Source organism: Procambarus clarkii, chromosome 1 (assembly GCF_040958095.1).
Source record: "Procambarus clarkii isolate CNS0578487 chromosome 1, FALCON_Pclarkii_2.0, whole genome shotgun sequence".
Lineage (NCBI taxonomy): Eukaryota > Metazoa > Arthropoda > Malacostraca > Decapoda > Cambaridae > Procambarus > Procambarus clarkii.
This window is the reverse complement of record NC_091150.1, coordinates 54591860-54614218: the sequence shown is the minus strand read 5'-3', so window position 1 is coordinate 54614218 and position 22359 is coordinate 54591860. Positions and strand designations below refer to the sequence as shown.

At 44.8% G+C, this 22359-nt stretch overlaps 1 protein-coding gene across 1 annotated transcript in view; it reads right to left on the bottom strand.

The window, feature by feature from the left end:
• Nucleotides 1-349: 349 nt before the first annotated feature.
• The window catches only part of LOC138363465 (uncharacterized), a 46912-nt gene continuing 24902 nt past the window's right edge, over nucleotides 350-22359 (bottom strand). The window contains exon 3 of the mRNA XM_069322709.1: nucleotides 350-595. Within this exon, the coding sequence (XP_069178810.1) occupies nucleotides 350-595 (246 nt within the window). The remainder of the gene's footprint in view (nucleotides 596-22359) is intronic.

Sequence of the window (22359 nt, the reverse complement as noted above, 5' to 3'; positions counted from 1 at the left end):
GGAGACTGCTGGTTTGATGGGTGGCTGATGATCTGGGAGCTGGGTCCCCCATTTGTTGATTCGGTGTGTAGTGGTTCCTCCTCCACTCGGAAGCTCCGGAAAGATGACGGCTTGCACGTTAAAAGGTTGACTCGGCTTGTGGTTGGTTGGGTGGAGCTGAAGTGCTTGAGGCTGTGCCAGCTGCAGAGTATGACCTGGCTTTCTCCAGTTTCTTGATGACTTCTTGTTTGCCGGGGCAGCGGTGGGAAATTGCAGGATGATTGCCGTCGCAGAGTAGATAGCGTGGAGTTTTCGATGTGCAGATTGAATAGTGATGGTCCTTGGTGCAAATGCTGCACTTCTGAACGGTCTACTGATATTTATTGGTAGAGTGGGAGTACTCATAGCACCGGAGGCACTGGCAGACGTTGTAGAATCTTTTCCTCTTCATCCGGAATGGCGGAATGTGGAGGCCGAAGCTGTAGAGACCATTGCTGGTAGCCCGGGTAGCCCAGGCTACATCTACGAAGATGAGCTTCAATGTGTTGTCGGTGACGAAGAGAGCTTGATGGATCACCAGATCCGAGTTTGAGGCTTGGAGGTCGTTCATAAAAAGCTGAACGTATATGCTAGGTATATTCTAGGGTCACGTTCTACGATCCACTGGCTGAGCTTATAAATAAAGACTGTACGTGCAGCAAGGTACTGACGTGGGAAGTTTAACAGGAGGTGGTGCTCTTTAAAGTCGAAGTTGAAACTTATCAGTTTGTCGAGGTCCTCTTCGCCTGAGAAGTAGAATACGATGTCCGTGCCTTCCTGGCCAATGTCGATAGGTGTTACTCCAACTAATGTCCTTAAGAAGCTTCAGGAGACCGATCTTGCCGAACGTATGCTCATTGAGGGGGCGTTCTCCGGACTTTGTAGCGTTTGTGATGCATGGTGATGAGGGGCAAAAGCCCTGCATTCAGCTGACACCCCCTCAACGGGACGCAATGCCCATGGAAGAACTCTGTTAGTCTGGGTGGTGCTCTGATCGCCAAATCACATCACTGGAGAAGGCCCACCGACTCTTCCCGATATAAAACACCAGGCTGGGAGTGGGGTCCGACCTTCTAGAGTGAAATGGTGTGAGAGAGAGAGCTGGAGCAAGCAGAGACACGTCCTCCCGTGACGGCTACTGGCTACAGAATCTCTGTTTGAGCGAAGCCAACGGTACTACGATAACCTTCGGCTTTACTTTTACTGAATTACAAGACTGTGCGCAGATACAAGATCTTCCGACGAAAATGTTTTCAACATGTTTTTGTTTAATTATAATTTCCTGCGCATCTGCTATTACCTTACCTTCCCATGGTAGTGTGTTGGTCACACGGCGTATAGAGACAAGGAATGGCTCGCTGTTCAATCTGGTCTGATTATTAAAGACCTGCCATTACTTGACATTGGCCCTGATGCCGCCCGGAGCTCAGTTAGCTCTTCTACCAAGATGTTTTATGAAAGAGAAGGCGACGGGTTACGAAGAATTTAATAATAAAGAACTTGTTATCTACATTTAATCATATTCAACGAAAATATATGAGTTAAAATTTTAATATTTTAGTTTCCCCAGTGAATACAGCACCAACACAGTGAGCACAGATTATGACATTCTGGAGACGGACGCTAAACGCACTCGGGGCGTTAGCGTCCCGACACAGACCCTGGCGCTGGGATGGTGTGTGACACTAGCAGACCATCCCAGACCCTGACGCTGGGATGGTGTGTGACACTAGCAGACCATCACAGACCCTGACGCTGGGATGGTGTGTGACACTAGCAGACCATCCCAGACCCTGACGCTGGGATGGTGTGTGACACTAGCAGACCATCCCAGACCCTGATGCTGGGATAATGAGTTATGAGGCTACAGAAACGGCAGCTATCGACACTGAAAAATTGCAAAACACTGAAGGGACCTTGATTAAGACATATAAAATAGTTTTGGATGATAATAGGAGAGGAAAAAAAGAGTGCTTTTTTAAATATAAAATACCAGGTACACGTATGGGTCTCAGCTGCAGGTACACTTGTGCCTTCCATGTCATAGGTGCACCTGCGTGTCCCCTGCTGCAAGGATAATTGTACCAGCCCGTCCCTGAGCGATGGTTCTGCCTCGGGAGACTGTGTCCTTAAGCAATTTGGGAACTGGAGCAGGTGGAACAGACTTCTGTGGCAGTTGCTCATCTTACAATTTCTTGCCTAAGGTTGTTGACAGTAAGACGGAGTGTGGTAGTGTGGTTGTTGGTGGCGTGCTTCAGTACACTGCTGTGGTAGTGTGGTTGTTGGTGGCGTGCTTCAGTACACTGCTGTGGTAGTGTGGTTGTTGGTGGCGTGCTTCAGTACACTGCTGTGGTAGTGTGGTTGTTGGTGGCGTGCTTCAGTACACTGCTGTGGTAGTGTGGTTGTTGGTGGCGTGCTTCAGTACACTGCTGTGGTAGTGTGGTTGCTGATGGCATTGCAGCAGCACTAGCAGCAAAAGCAGGAACAGCAGCAGTAGTAGCAGCAACAGCAGGAACAGCAGCAGTAGTAGCAGCATCAGCAGGAACAGCAACAGCAGGAACAGCAGCAGTAGTAGCAGCAACAGCAGGAACAGCAGCAGTAGTAGCAGCATCAGCAGGAACAGCAACAGCAGGAACAGCAGCAGTAGTAGCAGCAACAGCAGGAACAGCAGCAGTAGTAGCAGCAACAGCAGGAACAGCAACAGTAGTAGCAGCAACAGCAGGAACAGCAACAGCAGGAACAGCAGCAGTAGTAGCAGCATCAGCAGGAACAGCAACAGCAGGAACAGCAGCAGTAGTAGCAGCGACAGCAGGAACAGCAACAGCAGGAACAGCAGCAGTAGTAGCAGCAACAGCAAGAACAGCAGCAGTAGTAGCAGCAACAGCAGGAACAGCAACAGTAGTAGCAGCAACAGCAGGAACAGCAACAGCAGGAACAGCAGCAGTAGTAGCATCAACAGCAGGAACAGCAGCAGTACTAGCAGCAACAGCAGGAACAGCAGCAGTAGTAGCAGCAACAGCAGGAACAGCAACAGCAGGAACAGCAGCAGTAGTAGCATCAACAGCAGGAACAGCAGCAGTAGTAGCAGCAACAGCAGGAACAGCAACAGCAGGAACAGCAGCAGTAGTAGCAGCAACAGCAAGAACAGCAGCAGTAGTAGCAGCAACAGCAGGAACAGCAACAGCAGGAACAGCAGCAGTAGTAGCAGCAACAGCAGGAACAGCAGCAGTAGTAGCAGCAACAGCAGGAACAGCAACAGCAGGAACAGCAGCAGTAGTAGCAGCAACAACAAGAACAGCAGCAGTAGTAGCAGCAACAGCAGGAACAGCAACAGCAGGAACAGCAACAGCAGGAACAGCAACAGCAGGAACAGCAGCAGTAGTAGGATCAACAGCAGCAGTAGTAGCATCAACAGCAGGAACAGCAGCAGTAGTAGCAGCAACAGCAGGAACAGCAACAGCAGGAACAGCAGCAGTAGTAGTAGCAGCAACAGCAGGAACAGCAGCAGTAGTAGCAGCAACAGCAGGAACAGCAGCAGTAGTAGCAGCAACAGCAGGAACAGCAATAGCAGGAACAGCAGCAGTAGTAGCAGCAACAGCAGGAACAGCAACAGCAGGAACAGCAGCAGTAGTAGCAGAAACAACAGTTCCAACAGTAGCAGCAACACCAGAAACAACAGTTCCAGCATCAATAACAACATTGTCCTGAACTGTGTCCAGCGCTGAAATGCAATTGCTGACTGATCATAAAGGTAGTGTGGTGGCCTAAATTAACCCCCGGCGATGAGAGGCCTAACACAAAAAAAATGAACAATGTGAAAATCCGACGTTGGAAAAGTTCAAATTTTTACATTAAGGAATGTTGATGCGCGGTAGAATGTGGGGTCTTGTGTTTAAGCACAACTGCTACCTAGTGGTGCTACGCGGGGAAAGAGCTCTGCTCTTTCGGCCCGCCTCTCAACTATCAATCAATCAATCAACTGTTACTAACTACTAACTAATTCCCCCCCCCCCCCCACCACCACCACGCATAGGAAGCAGCCCATAACAGCTGTCTAACACCCAGGTATCTATTCACTGCTAGGTAACAGGCGCATCATGGTGGAAGAAACTCTGCCCATTTGTCTTTGCCGGCGTCGAGAATCGAACCCGGGCCACAGGATTACGAGTCCCAGGTGCTGTCTATTCAGCTATCAGACCCCACTCTCCTCAGATGTGTGTATGTGTGTGTGTGTTCGTTTGATTAAAATTGTAAACACGTCTATTTTTTATTAATTTGAAACATGCCAGTAATAAGTGTAATACTAATTTGATAATAAGTGTATTTTTGGTAAATTAACTCTTTCTTTTTTGTGATGCATGAGATAATAAATCACTTTCGCGCGCCGTGTCTGCGCGCCGGCAACTTAAGAGGTCACGTCCTGACGTACAAGCGATCGTGCCGGCGAGCGCGCGGCGACACCCAAATGTGTATACTTGTTTCAGTTTTCTCACCTTAATTGTCGTGCTACGTCGTTCGTTTTGGTATCATTGTGTTCGCAATTAAATTCCCAACAGGTGTATATGCATATAGTGTCCAAAAGCCCGGCGTGACTCCCCGCAGCAAAGCCTAAAGTTACCGGTGTAACTTTACATGGGTAACCGTGTTATAATTTTCGTGTTACGTGTTTCATTTTGGTATGAAATTGTTCTGAGTATAAAGGCGCTTATTTTAAAACTAGTCCCATAATAATAGAGCAATAACTGGAATTTTTAACAAATATTGTAATTATGGACGCTCATCATCACAAAATTATTTATATCTTTCCAGTGTTCTGACAAATGTTCGTGTTACATCTTTCATTTTGGTATCAAATTGTTCTGAGTATAAAGGCGCGCATTTTAAAACTAGTCCCATAATAATAGCAAAATAAATAGAATTTTAACAAATATTTTAAAATTTTTACCAAAAACGTATTTATAATCTTTTAAGTGTTTTGACATCAAGTTTCGTGTTACATCTTTCATTTTGATATCAAATCGTGCGTACTCTAAAGGCGCTCATTTTGAAACTATCCCGAAGTCGATCAGATAATAAATGAATTTTATACAAATATTTTTTTATCGGACGCAAGTTGTGTCCGATGTTCGGACTCAAGAGAAAAAAATCGAACGTAAGTTGTGTTCGAAGAGTGCTAAAATGTATTAATGTGTTATACAAGAGCACCATACACTAAACTACACCATGAGAAGTAAGAGCACCATGTTTCTCACGCCACTGAGCGAGGAATTAACGTTTCCTTGCATGTCTAGGTACGCTAGCTAGACAGAGCCTACCTGGCGGAGATCAAAGAGGCGAGGTTAGCGGGCCATAGAGTACAACCGCGAGAACATGAATTCCTCGTGATACTTAATGTTTTATATACCCGCTCTGCCCTTCCTCTCTGACCCTCCTCATATGTAACGTATCTTATTGAAAGATTTACAGCGAGTCTTGCAAGCGCGAAAGGAGCAACTCGGGCAAATGTCTATCGTCGTATTGCTAGTCAGATATTCCGAGGTGGACTTGAAGACGTTGGAGTAATTGGAATATGGTGTATCACCTCACATCAAACACAGAGTGGCCCCAGTGAGGCCGGATTGGTGTGATAATGGTCGGGACTCCATAATTACATCCAGTTACATTCGGTGCCGTTTGTTTGTTTCGCTGTATTGACCCTTTGATGACATAATTATATTGCACAATTACATTTGATGCTGTTCTGAGGACGGTGCTGTGCTGACCATGATATATATATATATATATATATATATATATATATATATATATATATATATATATATATATATATATATATATATATATATATATATATATATATTGTGACGGTAAAGCGTTGGTGTTCGGCTGTTTCAAAAGCTAGGGGCAGGGCCTCGTCACATAAAGAAAAAAAAGAGAAAAGCTGGAACTTTCGTCTGTGGTAAGGTAATGGGAAGATACACAAAACACAAGTAAATTTAACAATGAAATTTTAATTACGTTAGAAAAACAAGACATGAATAAAATTGAGCATAAAATATAACAGACAAGTCAACAAACAAAATAATAAGAATAATCACTGGCAAATGAAAAGTTACGTTAAGACAAGTGAGTAATAGCAAAGTAAATAATAATGATGATGCCGGAATATTGGCTTCGAGCTGCCACCTCCCTTAGTACACGTAAGCCAAAGCTTAGTCTACCAATGAGAGATGTCACCTGCAAGGAGCACTGGAATATTCTGACGACTCTGGGCCGCTGCAGCCCAGACATCAACTAGTGGCGGAGGGTGGAAGGCAGGTGCGACGGGACACCAGCCAATCAGCGACAGGCAGGCGATGGACAAGCAGTTTGCCGGTTTACGGTGGTGGTGGCGGCGAGCAGGTGTGCCGGTGTGCTGGATACGTTTTGCTCTCTGGGCAAAACGTTTTGGAGATACTTGCTGGATATATCTTCTATATTATCTGTTGTTTTTGCGTACTTTGAAGGGAAGAGCAGGCTCAATCTCTCTTGAAAGAGATTATCGTCACAACTCTCCCCCGAAGCCTGCGGTTCTGGAAGAAGTACGTCGTTATGTGGTGGAGTAATAGGTGGAGTTCTTCTACTTCATAAACTCTGGAGAGGGAGTCGGCTATGATGTTGTCAGACCCCTGGTATAGTGGGTCTTCAGGTTGAATTTCTGCAGTTATCAAGCCCATTGTAGAAGACGTTGAGTTTAGAGGTGGGCTTGCTGCAGGAGGTGTAGGGTGGTGTGGTCCGTGTTGATGGTAGACCGAGCACTTTTCAGGTATGGAGTAAAGTGCTGGAGATTCAGGATGATGAAGAGTAGCTCCTTGCCAATTGTTCCGTAGTTCCTTGTAGCAGTAGTTGCTGACAGGTGTATTCTCCTCGCCTCGTTGCTGAACTAGGTCACCCCCGATGCCGGTACCACTGGCGGCGACATGGAGGATGAAGGGCTTATCTGACGAGGTGAGAGTGGAATTAGAATATGGCAAAGGAGCACTATTATGGTCCTGAAAATGGTTGGGAATATCAGTAAGGATTTCTGAATTAGAAAGCGCTGACTCCTTGTCAGTGCTTTCGGGAGGAGAAGCAGGGAAGGTCTCACTGTGGATGTATGGTTCTGTAAAGGTAGAGTAGTTAAGCATGACAGTGGGAGGAGTACCGTTATATAGCTTCAGGAGGTTGACGTGGCACAGCTGGGTCTTCCGCTGCCTATCTGGAGTCTCTAGAACGTAGTTATGGTTGCTTCTGCACTCCTTGATGCGGTAGGGTCCTGAAAACCTGTTTTGTAAAGGAGAACCTGGGATAGGGAAGTAAGCAAGCACGAAGTCTCCCGGCTTAAATTTTCTTACTTTGCTGGTCCGGTCGTAATGAGTCTTCATCCTCTCTTGTGCTTTCAATAGATTATCTTGGGCAAAACTGTGGACTCTCTCTAGAATGTATTGTAGGTTTTGAAGAAACTGGGGCACATTCTGATGCTCACTGAAGGTGGCATCACGTAGAGAGTCTTTGAAAGCCTTGAGAGGAGTACGGCACTTACGTCCGTAGAGCATCTCATAAGGAGATACTCCTAGGGACTCATTGGGAAGACTTCTATATATGCATAATATCAGGTCAATTTGCTTATCCCAATCCTTAGAGGTTTCATTACAAAACTTTTTCAGGAGTGCTTTAATAGTCTGATGACTACGCTCAAGAGAACCCTGTGAAGCAGGATGATAGGGGCTGGACAATACCTGTTTGATGTTGAACTCCTCCAGTGTCCTTTTGAAGAGATCACTGGTGAAGTTGGTGCCACAGTCGCTCTGAATCTCCCTGGGAAATCCATACTGGGTGAAGATCTTCAATAAGTGCTTCACAACCGTAGCAGCCGTAATGTTCTTTACTGGAACTGCTATGGGGAATCTGGTGGTAGGACACAGGATGGTTAAGATATAGGCGTTACCTGAATTGGTCCGAGGTAAAGGACCAACACAGTCTATAATAAGTCTGTGGAAAGGTTCCGCAGGCACCTGTATGGGAATCAGTGGCGCTCTGGGAAAAGAGATGTTCGGTTTACCTGCCATCTGACATGTATGACACTGTTTGACGTACTGTTTGACGCTATTTACCATACCTGGCCAGTAGTAGTCTTGACTGTTGAATCCGTAGTGGGAGAGTGCTCCATGGGCCAGGTGTAGAATAGTGGGCCGCAGGCTGGCAGGAATCACAAGTTGTTCGACGTTGGCCCAATCGTCCTCCTCCTTCAGTTTACTGGGTCTATATCTGCGGTAGAGCAACTCGTTCTCTAGGAAGAACCCAGGAATACTGTCGGGTTGAGTCTCAGCCTAGAAAAATAATGGTGTCAAAGTAAGATCTTCCCTCTGTAACTTACGGAACTCCAACTTGGTCAGATTCGGGGGTAGTTTCTGAGGGTCTTGAGGGACAGCGGTAGCAGTAGAGTCAGCTGGCTGTGGTCGTGCGGCTTGTGCACGGGTGGTCACTAAAACCGGAGGAGAAACTTCATCACTCTCGTGAACCTTTGCTGGAACATACTCAAATATAGGATTATCCGTCACAGAGGTACACACCTGGGGTTTGTCCATGACGATCAGGTAGGTCGGTTGCAGGTCTTCTGCCAAGTCGTTGCCCAGGAGAAGTTGCACTCCAGGCATGGGAAAAGGCTTTTCCCTGACGGCGACTTGGACTTCTCCGTTCACGAAGGGACAATCCAGGTGGACTCTGGCTAGAGGATAAGGAGTGGTAGCAGTGAGGTCAGTGATGAAGACAGTTTCTCCGGTGTAGGCGATGTTGGGCACAGCCGACTTCAAGATGATCGATTGAAGAGCCGCTGTGTCCCTCAAGATCTTCAATTTGAAACGTCCCTCCGGATTTGAACCGTTGGCAGAGACAGTTCCAGTATACAGGTGGTTACTGAATCATTAGATCATTACTAAATTAGAATCATTACTAAATCATTAGAAAGATCATTAACATGAACACCAACATTCATCACAGGCTTACCGGACTTAGGAGGAGTTGGTTTGGGTTTTTGTGATTCGGTGGTTCCTTTGTATTGAGACTTACCACATTTATCTATGGTATGTCCATAGAGTCTACAATACTTACAGTACAATTGCGAGCCAGCCTGATCGGTACTCACTTTCTCGTAACTGTACCAAGACTTCTTACTGGAGGATGGTTCTGGTGTCAGCCGGTGGATGAGGCTGTAAGTGTCAGCCGACTTAGCACACTTCAGGTAGTCGGTTTCTTCTTTATCTGCTAAATATAGACGGAAAGGAGGATTCACACGCCTCAAGAATTCTTCAACTAGCATCAGGTTGACGAGTTCTGCAAAGGTAGAGACATGTGCTGCTTCCAGCCATTTCATAAAATATCTCCTTTTGGTGTTAGCAAACTCGAGAAAGGTAGTGGTACTTGCCTTCAGGTGGTCACGGAATTTCCTTCGATAACTTTCGGTGGAGAGAAGGTAGGCGTCCAACACTGCTTGTTTCAGAGTCTGGTAGTCATTCTCAGACGCCAAAGTACTGAGTGTGACTGCAGCTCTACCTGTAAGATGTACTCTGAGAAGTGTGGCCCATTGGTCGGCAGGCCAACTGAGTTGATTAGCAAGGGTTTCAAAGGTGGTGAAAAACACGTCAACTTCTGTTTCTACAAATGATGGCATTAACTTACTTGCATGTGATATATTAAAACTGATGGGAAGATTGGCGGTAGCTTGCTGGAGTTGAGCGAGGTGTGAAGTTTCCAACGCGAATTCTCGTTGACGACATTCCATAGCCAGAGTTGCGTTTTGCTTGTCATGTTCGTGTTGCATCTCCAACTGGCGTCGTTTTGTTTCAAGCTGTATACGTTCACGTTCACGGAGTATTGCAATCTCACGTTCTTGTTCTTCCTTCCTCAAGGCAGCCTCTCGTTCTTGTTCTTCCCTTCGTATGGCAGCTGCTTCCCTTTGTTGTTCGAGGGCTTCCCTTTGCTGCTCACGTTCAATCTTGGCAAGCTCTAGTTTGAGTTTCATCGTTGCCAAATCAGTTTTATCTGCAATAAAGTAAGTTTCGTGAGTTTCAGAGTCTATCTTACCTTGCTCTAAGAAATGATCCAGTAACAGGTTGTGTATCTCTTTTTTGTTGGCTTGGTAGGGAACTTCTAGTTGATACTCATGTGCAAGAGTGTGTAATTCAGTCCTCTTGGCACAAGTCCCTATTTCACCTGCTGGATCTGCACGGAAAGCTTGGAGACGAAACATTGTGAAATTAGCAAATAAATGCACAACGAATATACCGTTGTGATATAGTGAATGTCAGAAACAGGACAACGTGGCAACTGGTACCTATCCTGTGGAATCTTTAACAATTAAAGTTAATTACAAGATGTTAAATGATTAATTAAATCAAGGTCGCGGGAAATCTTGTACCCGGTACTCATGTAAGAGGATAAGGGCAAGAAAATCCTACTAAACAAGTGAAACTGAGTTTCTAAAACAAATGAAACAGTTAATTGCCTCAAAAGTAAAATTGGTAGTCCAAGAATGTAGGCATACCTTGCCGAGTCTCTATAGGACATAAGCAAGTTTTCCCACTGAAATTAATATGATACTTACAGAATTAGCGAACTTTTGTGCTCTGAAAAAGAAAGCTAATTCCTTAGCAATGTATGTATCATCATCTCTGACTGACGTGTAGGGGTGCGAGGTGTCAACTGGTGACGAGAACTGCTGCTGAGGTCCCAATTCAGCAACTAAAGTTCGTGCTAGAGGAACTATGGCCCTCTTTATCCTCCTACTGTCAGATTGCAGAAGATTAGGTGCACTTGACCCGGGGCAGACCACAGTACCAGGGTACCAATATGATGATCTGTCGAAAATATGAGAAATATCCAAGGGACAAAAGATGGTAAACACGAGTAATAACACGGAGGGAGAGATGACCAATTAAGAGAATGACTGAGGCCTACAGTCACCACGTAATCCAAAGTTGTCTCACCTTCACTATATGCTACTCTCGGAATGCACAATACACACAGTACCATATAAAAATAAAATTGAAATTGAATATGAAAAATAGTAAAAACTACGTTACCAAAGCCAAATACGCTTACCATAAATTACTACTTGGCACCAGTACCTGAGTGAAGCTCCCGGACAGGCCCCCACTTTATGTGACGGTAAAGCGTTGGTGTTCAGCTGTTTCAAAAGCTAGGGGCAGGGCCTCGTCACATAAAGAAAATAAAGAGAAAAGCTGGAACTTTCGTCTGTGGTAAAGTAATGGGAAGATTCACAAAACACAAGTAAATTTAACAATGAAATTTTAATTACGTTAGAAAAACAAGACATGAATAAAATTGAGCATAAAATATAACAGATAAGTCAACAAACAAAATAATAAGAATAATCACTGGCAAATGAAAAGTTACGTTAAGACAAGTGAGTAATAGCAAAGTAAATAATAATGATGATGCCGGAATATTGGCTTCGAGCTGCCACCTCCCTTAGTACACGTAAGCCAAAGCTTAGTCTACCAATGAGAGATGTCACCTGCAAGGAGCACTGGAATATTCTGACGACTCTGGGCCGCTGCAGCCCAGACATCAACTAGTGGCGGAGGGTGGAAGGCAGGTGCGACGGGACACCAGCCAATCAGCGACAGGCAGGCGATGGACAAGCAGTTTGCCGGTTTACGGTGGTGGTGGCGGCGAGCAGGTGTGCCGGTGTGCTGGATACGTTTTGCTCTCTGGGCAAAACGTTTTGGAGATACTTGCTGGATATATCTTCTATATTATCTGTTGTTTTTGCGTACTTTGAAGGGAAGAGCAGGCTCAATCTCTCTTGAAAGAGATTATCGTCACAACTCTCCCCCGAAGCCTGCGGTTCTGGAAGAAGTACGTCGTTATGTGGTGGAGTAATAGGTGGAGTTGCTTCTACTTCATAAACTCTGGAGAGGGAGTCGGCTATGATGTTGTCAGACCCCTGGTATAGTGGGTCTTCAGGTTGAATTTCTGCAGTTATCAAGCCCATTGTAGAAGACGTTGAGTTTAGAGGTGGGCTTGCTGCAGGAGGTGTAGGGTGGTGTGGTCCGTGTTGATGGTAGACCGAGCACTTTTCAGGTATGGAGTAAAGTGCTGGAGATTCAGGATGATGAAGAGTAGCTCCTTGCCAATTGTTCCGTAGTTCCTTGTAGCAGTAGTCGCTGACAGGTGTATTCTCCTCGCCTCGTTGCTGAACTAGGTCACCCCCGATGCCGGTACCACTGGCGGCGACATGGAGGATGAAGGGCTTATCTGACGAGGTGAGAGTGGAATTAGAATATGGCAAAGGAGCACTATTATGGTCCTGAAAATGGTTGGGAATATCAGTAAGGATTTCTGAATTAGAAAGCGCTGACTCCTTGTCAGTGCTTTCGGGAGGAGAAGCAGGGAAGGTCTCACTGTGGATGTATGGTTCTGTAAAGGTAGAGTAGTTAAGCATGACAGTGGGAGGAGTACCGTTATATAGCTTCAGGAGGTTGACGTGGCACAGCTGGGTCTTCCGCTGCCTATCTGGAGTCTCTAGAACGTAGTTATGGTTGCTTCTGCACTCCTTGATGCGGTAGGGTCCTGAAAACCTGTTTTGTAAAGGAGAACCTGGGATAGGGAAGTAAGCAAGCACGAAGTCTCCCGGCTTAAATTTTCTTACTTTGCTGGTCCGGTCGTAATGAGTCTTCATCCTCTCTTGTGCTTTCAATAGATTATCTTGGGCAAAACTGTGGACTCTCTCTAGAATGTATTGTAGGTTTTGAAGAAACTGGGGCACATTCTGATGCTCACTGAAGGTGGCATCACGTAGAGAGTCTTTGAAAGCCTTGAGAGGAGTACGGCACTTACGTCCGTAGAGCATCTCATAAGGAGATACTCCTAGGGACTCATTGGGAAGACTTCTATATATGCATAATATCAGGTCAATTTGCTTATCCCAATCCTTAGAGGTTTCATTACAAAACTTTTTCAGGAGTGCTTTAATAGTCTGATGACTACGCTCAAGAGAACCCTGTGAAGCAGGATGATAGGGGCTGGACAATACCTGTTTGATGTTGAACTCCTCCAGTGTCCTTTTGAAGAGATCACTGGTGAAGTTGGTGCCACAGTCGCTCTGAATCTCCCTGGGAAATCCATACTGGGTGAAGATCTTCAATAAGTGCTTCACAACCGTAGCAGCCGTAATGTTCTTTACTGGAACTGCTATGGGGAATCTGGTGGTAGGACACAGGATGGTTAAGATATAGGCGTTACCTGAATTGGTCCGAGGTAAAGGACCAACACAGTCTATAATAAGTCTGTGGAAAGGTTCCGCAGGCACCTGTATGGGAATCAGTGGCGCTCTGGGAAAAGAGATGTTCGGTTTACCTGCCATCTGACATGTATGACACTGTTTGACGTACTGTTTGACGCTATTTACCATACCTGGCCAGTAGTAGTCTTGACTGTTGAATCCGTAGTGGGAGAGTGCTCCATGGGCCAGGTGTAGAATAGTGGGCCGCAGGCTGGCAGGAATCACAAGTTGTTCGACGTTGGCCCAATCGTCCTCCTCCTTCAGTTTACTGGGTCTATATCTGCGGTAGAGCAACTCGTTCTCTAGGAAGAACCCAGGAATACTGTCGGGTTGAGTCTCAGCCTAGAAAAATAATGGTGTCAAAGTAAGATCTTCCCTCTGTAACTTACGGAACTCCAACTTGGTCAGATTCGGGGGTAGTTTCTGAGGGTCTTGAGGGACAGCGGTAGCAGTAGAGTCAGCTGGCTGTGGTCGTGCGGCTTGTGCACGGGTGGTCACTAAAACCGGAGGAGAAACTTCATCACTCTCGTGAACCTTTGCTGGAACATACTCAAATATAGGATTATCCGTCACAGAGGTACACACCTGGGGTTTGTCCATGACGATCAGGTAGGTCGGTTGCAGGTCTTCTGCCAAGTCGTTGCCCAGGAGAAGTTGCACTCCAGGCATGGGAAAAGGCTTTTCCCTGACGGCGACTTGGACTTCTCCGTTCACGAAGGGACAATCCAGGTGGACTCTGGCTAGAGGATAAGGAGTGGTAGCAGTGAGGTCAGTGATGAAGACAGTTTCTCCGGTGTAGGCGATGTTGGGCACAGCCGACTTCAAGATGATCGATTGAAGAGCCGCTGTGTCCCTCAAGATCTTCAATTTGAAACGTCCCTCCGGATTTGAACCGTTGGCAGAGACAGTTCCAGTATACAGGTGGTTACTGAATCATTAGATCATTACTAAATTAGAATCATTACTAAATCATTAGAAAGATCATTAACATGAACACCAACATTCATCACAGGCTTACCGGACTTAGGAGGAGTTGGTTTGGGTTTTTGTGATTCGGTGGTTCCTTTGTATTGAGACTTACCACATTTATCTATGGTATGTCCATAGAGTCTACAATACTTACAGTACAATTGCGAGCCAGCCTGATCGGTACTCACTTTCTCGTAACTGTACCAAGACTTCTTACTGGAGGATGGTTCTGGTGTCAGCCGGTGGATGAGGCTGTAAGTGTCAGCCGACTTAGCACACTTCAGGTAGTCGGTTTCTTCTTTATCTGCTAAATATAGACGGAAAGGAGGATTCACACGCCTCAAGAATTCTTCAACTAGCATCAGGTTGACGAGTTCTGCAAAGGTAGAGACATGTGCTGCTTCCAGCCATTTCATAAAATATCTCCTTTTGGTGTTAGCAAACTCGAGAAAGGTAGTGGTACTTGCCTTCAGGTGGTCACGGAATTTCCTTCGATAACTTTCGGTGGAGAGAAGGTAGGCGTCCAACACTGCTTGTTTCAGAGTCTGGTAGTCATTCTCAGACGCCAAAGTACTGAGTGTGACTGCAGCTCTACCTGTAAGATGTACTCTGAGAAGTGTGGCCCATTGGTCGGCAGGCCAACTGAGTTGATTAGCAAGGGTTTCAAAGGTGGTGAAAAACACGTCAACTTCTGTTTCTACAAATGATGGCATTAACTTACTTGCATGTGATATATTAAAACTGATGGGAAGATTGGCGGTAGCTTGCTGGAGTTGAGCGAGGTGTGAAGTTTCCAACGCGAATTCTCGTTGACGACATTCCATAGCCAGAGTTGCGTTTTGCTTGTCATGTTCGTGTTGCATCTCCAACTGGCGTCGTTTTGTTTCAAGCTGTATACGTTCACGTTCACGGAGTATTGCAATCTCACGTTCTTGTTCTTCCTTCCTCAAGGCAGCCTCTCGTTCTTGTTCTTTCCTTCGTATGGCAGCTGCTTCCCTTTGTTGTTCGAGGGCTTCCCTTTGCTGCTCACGTTCAATCTTGGCAAGCTCTAGTTTGAGTTTCATCGTTGCCAAATCAGTTTTATCTGCAATAAAGTAAGTTTCGTGAGTTTCAGAGTCTATCTTACCTTGCTCTAAGAAATGATCCAGTAACAGGTTGTGTATCTCTTTTTTGTTGGCTTGGTAGGGAACTTCTAGTTGATACTCATGTGCAAGAGTGTGTAATTCAGTCCTCTTGGCACAAGTCCCTATTTCACCTGCTGGATCTGCACGGAAAGCTTGGAGACGAAACATTGTGAAATTAGCAAATAAATGCACAACGAATATACCGTTGTGATATAGTGAATGTCAGAAACAGGACAACGTGGCAACTGGTACCTATCCTGTGGAATCTTTAACAATTAAAGTTAATTACAAGATGTTAAATGATTAATTAAATCAAGGTCGCGGGAAATCTTGTACCCGGTACTCATGTAAGAGGATAAGGGCAAGAAAATCCTACTAAACAAGTGAAACTGAGTTTCTAAAACAAATGAAACAGTTAATTGCCTCAAAAGTAAAATTGGTAGTCCAAGAATGTAGGCATACCTTGCCGAGTCTCTATAGGACATAAGCAAGTTTTCCCACTGAAATTAATATGATACTTACAGAATTAGCGAACTTTTGTGCTCTGAAAAAGAAAGCTAATTCCTTAGCAATGTATGTATCATCATCTCTGACTGACGTGTAGGGGTGCGAGGTGTCAACTGGTGACGAGAACTGCTGCTGAGGTCCCAATTCAGCAACTAAAGTTCGTGCTAGAGGAACTATGGCCCTCTTTATCCTCCTACTGTCAGATTGCAGAAGATTAGGTGCACTTGACCCGGGGCAGACCACAGTACCAGGGTACCAATATGATGATCTGTCGAAAATATGAGAAATATCCAAGGGACAAAAGATGGTAAACACGAGTAATAACACGGAGGGAGAGATGACCAATTAAGAGAATGACTGAGGCCTACAGTCACCACGTAATCCAAAGTTGTCTCACCTTCACTATATGCTACTCTCGGAATGCACAATACACACAGTACCATATAAAAATAAAATTGAAATTGAATATGAAAAATAGTAAAAACTACGTTACCAAAGCCAAATACGCTTACCATAAATTACTACTTGGCACCAGTACCTGAGTGAAGCTCCCGGACAGGCCCCCACTTTATGTGACGGTAAAGCGTTGGTGTTCAGCTGTTTCAAAAGCTAGGGGCAGGGCCTCGTCACATAAAGAAAATAAAGAGAAAAGCTGGAACTTTCGTCTGTGGTAAAGTAATGGGAAGATTCACAAAACACAAGTAAATTTAACAATGAAATTTTAATTACGTTAGAAAAACAAGACATGAATAAAATTGAGCATAAAATATAACAGACAAGTCAACAAACAAAATAATAAGAATAATCACTGGCAAATGAAAAGTTACGTTAAGACAAGTGAGTAATAGCAAAGTAAATAATAATGATGATGCCGGAATATTGGCTTCGAGCTGCCACCTCCCTTAGTACACGTAAGCCAAGGCTTAGTCTACCAATGAGAGATGTCACCTGCAAGGAGCACTGGAATATTCTGACGACTCTGGGCCGCTGCAGCCCAGACATCAACTAGTGGCGGAGGGTGGAAGGCAGGTGCGATGGGACACCAGCCAATCAGCGACAGGCAGGCGATGGACAAGCAGTTTGCTGGTTTACGGTGGTAGTGGCGGCGAGCAGGTGTGCCGGTGTGCTGGATACGTATTGCTCTCTGGGCAAAACGTTTTGGAGATACTTGCTGGATATATCTTCTATATTATCTGTTGTTTTTGCGTACTTTGAAGGGAAGAGCAGGCTCAATCTCTCTTGAAAGAGATTATCGTCACAATATATATATATATATATATATATATATATATATATATATATATATATATATATATATATATATAATATATATATATATATATATATATATATATATATATATATATATATATATATATATATATATATATATATATATATATATATATATATATATATATGATATTATTAAAAGAAGCCTTACCACAGCCGGTTGTCCAGCAGAGAGAGAGCCCCGTTACCTAATGTCCCGCAACTCTGATGAGCCTGTCGGTCGCCCAGACGGAATCACGGTGAACCCCTGGAAGAATGGTAGACAGTTGGTGTGGGACTACGCTTGCGTTTCAACTTTAGCCAATACCTATGTTGACTTCAGTGCTCCACAAGCAGGAGGAGCTGCCAATCACCGGGAAGTGGCCAAGTCACGTAAATACAGAGACCTTGAGCACCACTACAATTTTGTCCCCATTGCCTCAGAGACACTTGGTGCCTGGGGTAAAAGTGCTGCTAGCTTTTTGAAGGAGTTGGGGTCTAAGCTAATCGAAACAACTAGAGACCCTAGAGCTGCCAGTTTCCTTTTTCAGCGCCTTAGTGTGGCAATCCAGAGAGGAAATGCTCACTGCATCCATGGTTCCTGCCCGCCATCTGAGGAGCTGGAGGAGCTGTTCAACTTGTGACAAGCAGCCTTGTACCCTGCATGTAATCAATATTGTAACTTTTTTTGTGTAATGACATTTTCAAATAAAGTTAGATAAATATACACACATACCAAAAGAATAGGGGTGGTAGGAGAAAAAAATATCAAAGTGATCAGTGAGGATCCACAAGGTCTTCTCTGAGTACTCTTTATTTTCTTCTCCGAGGCTATGGGTCCCTACACTTGCACCATAGGTGGTACCCCTTCTAGGTTAAAATATATATATATATATATATATATATATATATATATATATATATATATATATATATATATATATATATATATATATATATATATATATATATCGTCCCTATTAGCCAGAATGCACTTCTTGACCTACTATGCAAGGCCCGATTTGCCTAATAGGCCGAGTGATTTTCTTTTTTTTCAACAAATTGTTTCCAATTGGTTTATTTGAACTTTTATTATTATATTATATTAAGAACATAAATTACTGACTTAGCTATATTAGTTTAGGTTAAGTTATGCTAGGTTAGGTTAAGTTAGGTAGGGTTGGTTAGGTTCAGTCATATATCTATGTTAGTTTTGGCTAAAATTTAAAAAAATGAACTTATACATAATGAAATCGATAGCTTTATCATTTCATAAGAAAAAAATTAGGAAAAATATATAAATTCAGGAAAACTTGGCTTATTAGGCAAATCGGGCCTTGCACAGTAGGTCGAGAAGTGCGTTCTGGCTACTAGGTACGACATATATATATATATATATATATATATATATATATATATATATATATATATATATATATATATATATATATATATGTATGTGTGTGTGTGAGTGTGTGTGTGTGTGTGTGTGTGTGTGTGTGTGTGTGTGTGTGTGTGTGTGTGTGTGTGTGTGTGTGTGTACTCACCTAGTTGTGCTTGCGGGGGTTGAGCTCTGGCTCTTTGGTCCCGCCTCTCAACCGTCAATCAACAGGTGTACAGGTTCCTGAACCTATTGGGCTCTATCATATCTACACTTGAAACTGTGTATGGAGTCAGCCTGCACCACATTGCTTCCTAATGCATTCCATTTGTCAACCACTCTGACACTAAAAAAGTTCTTTCTAATATCCCTGTGGCTCATTTGGGCACTCAGTTTCCACCTGTGTCCCCTAGTGCGTGTGCCCCTTGTGTTAAATAGCCTATCTTTATCAACCCTGTCGATTCCCTTGAGAATCTTGAATGTGGTGATCATGTCCCCCCTAACTCTTCTGTCTTCCAACGAAGTGAGGTTCAATCCCCGTAGTCTCTCCTCGTAGCTCATACCTCTCAGCTCGGGTACTAGTCTGGTGGCAAACCTTAGAACCTTTTCCAGTTTAGTCTTATGCGTGACTAGATATGGACTCCATGCTGGAGCCGCATCCTCCAGGATTGGTCTGACATATGTGGTATATAATGTTCTGAAAGATTCCTTACACAAGTTTCTAAAGGCCGTTCTTATGTTAGCCAACCTGGCATATGCTGCTGATGTTATCCTCTTGATATGAGCTTCAGGAGACAGGTCTGGCGTGATATCAACCCCCAGGTCTTTCTCTCTCTGACTCTTGAAGTATTTCATCTCCCAAGTGATACCTTGTATCTGGTCTCCTGCTTCCTACTCCTATCTTCATTACATTACATTTGCTTGGGTTAAACTCTAACATCCATTTGTTCGACCATTCCTGCAGCTTGTCCAGGTCTTCTTGAAGCCTCAAGCTGTCCTCCTCTGTCTTAATCCTTCTCATAATTTTGGCGTCGTCAGCAAACATTGAGAGGAGTGAGTCTATACCCTCTGGGAGATCATTTACGTATATCAGAAACAGGATAGGTCCAAGCACAGAGCCCTGTGGGACTCCACTGGTGACTTCCCGCCATTCTGAGGTCTCACCCCTCACTATAACTCTCGGCTTCCTATTGCTTAGGTACTCCCTTGTCCACTGGAGCGCCCTACCAGTTACTCCTGCCTGTTTCTCCAGCTTATGCATCAACCTTTTATGGGGTACTGTGTCAAAGGCTTTCCGACAGTCCAAAAAAATGCAGTCCGCCCATCCTTCTCTTTCTTGCTTAATCTTTGTCACCTGATCATAGAATTCTATCAAGCCTGTAAGGCAAGATTTACCCTCCCTGAACCCATGTTGATGGGTTGTCACGAAGTCTCTTCTCTCCAGATGTGTTACTAGGTTTTTTCTCACAATCTTCTCCATCACCTTGCATGGTATACAAGTTAAGGACACTGGCCTGTAGTTCAGTGCCTCTTGTCTGTCACCCTTTTTAAATATTGGTACTACATTAGCAGTCTTCCATATTTCTGGTTGGTCTCCCGTTTCCAGTGACCTACTATACACTATGGAGAGTGGCAAGCTAAGTGCTCCTGCACACTCTTTCAATACCCATGGTGAGATTCCATCCGGCCCAACAGCTTTTCTCACATCCAGCTCCAATAGGTGCTTCTTGACCTCATCTCTTGTAATTTCGAACCTTTCCAAGGTCACCTGGTTTGCTGCCACCTCTCCTAGCTCCGTGACTTCTCCCTGTTCTATTGTAAAGACCTCCTGGAACCTTTTGTTGAGTTCTTCACACACCTCTTTGTCATTCTCTGTGTACCTGTCCTCGCCCACCCTAAGTTTCATCACCTGTTCCTTCACTGTTGTCTTCCTCCTGATGTGACTGTGTAGTAGCTTTGGTTCGGTCTTGGCTTTATTAGCTATATCATTTTCATACCTTTTCTCAGCTGCTCTTCTCACACTAACATACTCGTTCCTGGTTCTCTGGTATCTCTCTCTACTTTCTGGTGTTCTGTTATTACGGAAGTTCCTCCATGCCCTTTTGTTCAGCTCCTTTGCTTTCATACATTCCCTATTAAACCACGGATTCTTCCTTTGCTTGTCTGTTTTTTCCTGTTGGGCTGGGACAAACCTGCTTACAGCCTCCTGACATTTTTGGGTGACATAGTCCATCATGTCTTGTTCAGACTTGGTTCCGAGTTCTGTGTCCCAGTGAATATCCCATAGGAATTTATTCATCTCCTCGTAGTTTCCCTTTCGGTACGCCAGCCCTTTGTTTCCCAGTTCTTTTTTGGGGGTGATAATTCCTAGCTCAACTAGGTACTCAAAGCTCAATACACTATGATCACTCATTCCCAAGGGGGCTTCCATCTTAACTTCCCTTATGTCCGACTCATTTAGGGTAAATATCAGATCAAGCAAGGCTGGTTCATCCCCTCCTCTCGTTCTTGTCGGTTCCTTGACGTGTTGACTTAGAAAGTTTCTTGTTGCCACATCCAGCAGCTTAGCTCTCCATGTGTCTGGGCCTCCATGTGGGTCTCTGTTCCCCCAATCTATCTTTCGATGGTTGAAGTCTCCCATAATTAGTAGCCTGGATCCGTTCCTGCTAGCCACAGAAGCTGCTCTCTCTATTATATTGATGGTGGCCAAGTTGTTTCTATCATATTCCTGTCTGGGTCTTCTGACATTCGGTGGGGGTTATGTATGACTACTACTATAATTTTCTGTCCTCCAGTTGCTATGGTGCCTGATATGTAGTCACTGAAACCTTCACAGTTCTGAATTACCATCTCTTCGAAACTCCAACCTTCTCTTAGTAGCAAAGCTACACCACCTCCTCCTCTCCATTCTCTCTCTTTCCTCACTACATAGTAGCCCTGTGGAAACACTGCGTTTGTTATGGTGTTTGTTAGCTTTGTTTCTGTGAGTGCTATTATGTCTGGATTTTCTTCTAGTGCCCATTGTCCGAGTTCACTTGTTTTATTAGTAATTCCATCTATGTTAGTGTACATTGCCTTGAAGCTCACTTTCTTCAGTTCATTTTCTTGTCCCTTTCTTGGCGAGCATTGTGCTGGTGTGGGAAGCTTTTCAGTGGGTGAGATGATCTGTGAGGTGGTTTGCAGGGTTTCAGGGGAGTTTGGGGTGAGGGGTGAGGGTTTCATGGAAGGGGGGACAGGTAGGGTGAGGGTTAAGGAGATAGGGGGGACATGGAGGATATGGGGTGAGGGGGGAGGAGGTATAGGGAGGGTATGGGATGAAGTGGGAGGGGGGACAGGGGGGGAAAGGTGGGAGGGGGGACATGATGGGAATGGGGAAGGGATGACAGGGTAAGAATGGGGTGGGGGGGGAGGGAGGGTTGGGTGGGGGCAGGTAGGGTGAGGGGAAGGGAGGGTTTCTATGCAGAGGGGGGTGGTGGGGTTGCCCTCCCCTCTGGTGTTGCTGGGATGCTGGTTTTGGGTTCGCCTCTTGTCTCTAGGACTGTTGTGTTGGGGGCTGTGATTTCCTGGTTTGCTTCTCCCTCCCTGTGCTTCCTCCTTGCCTCTGCTGCCCTGGCTCTCTCCTCCTTCGTCCTGTCCCTCTGCAGGAATACTTTCTTGTATCCCTCCACATGCTGCAGTCGACTCTTCCTTTCGAGAATATCCTCCTTCGAGGTTTCGTTTGTAAACACCACCTTTACAAGTCGGTGTGTGTGTGTGTGTGTTGT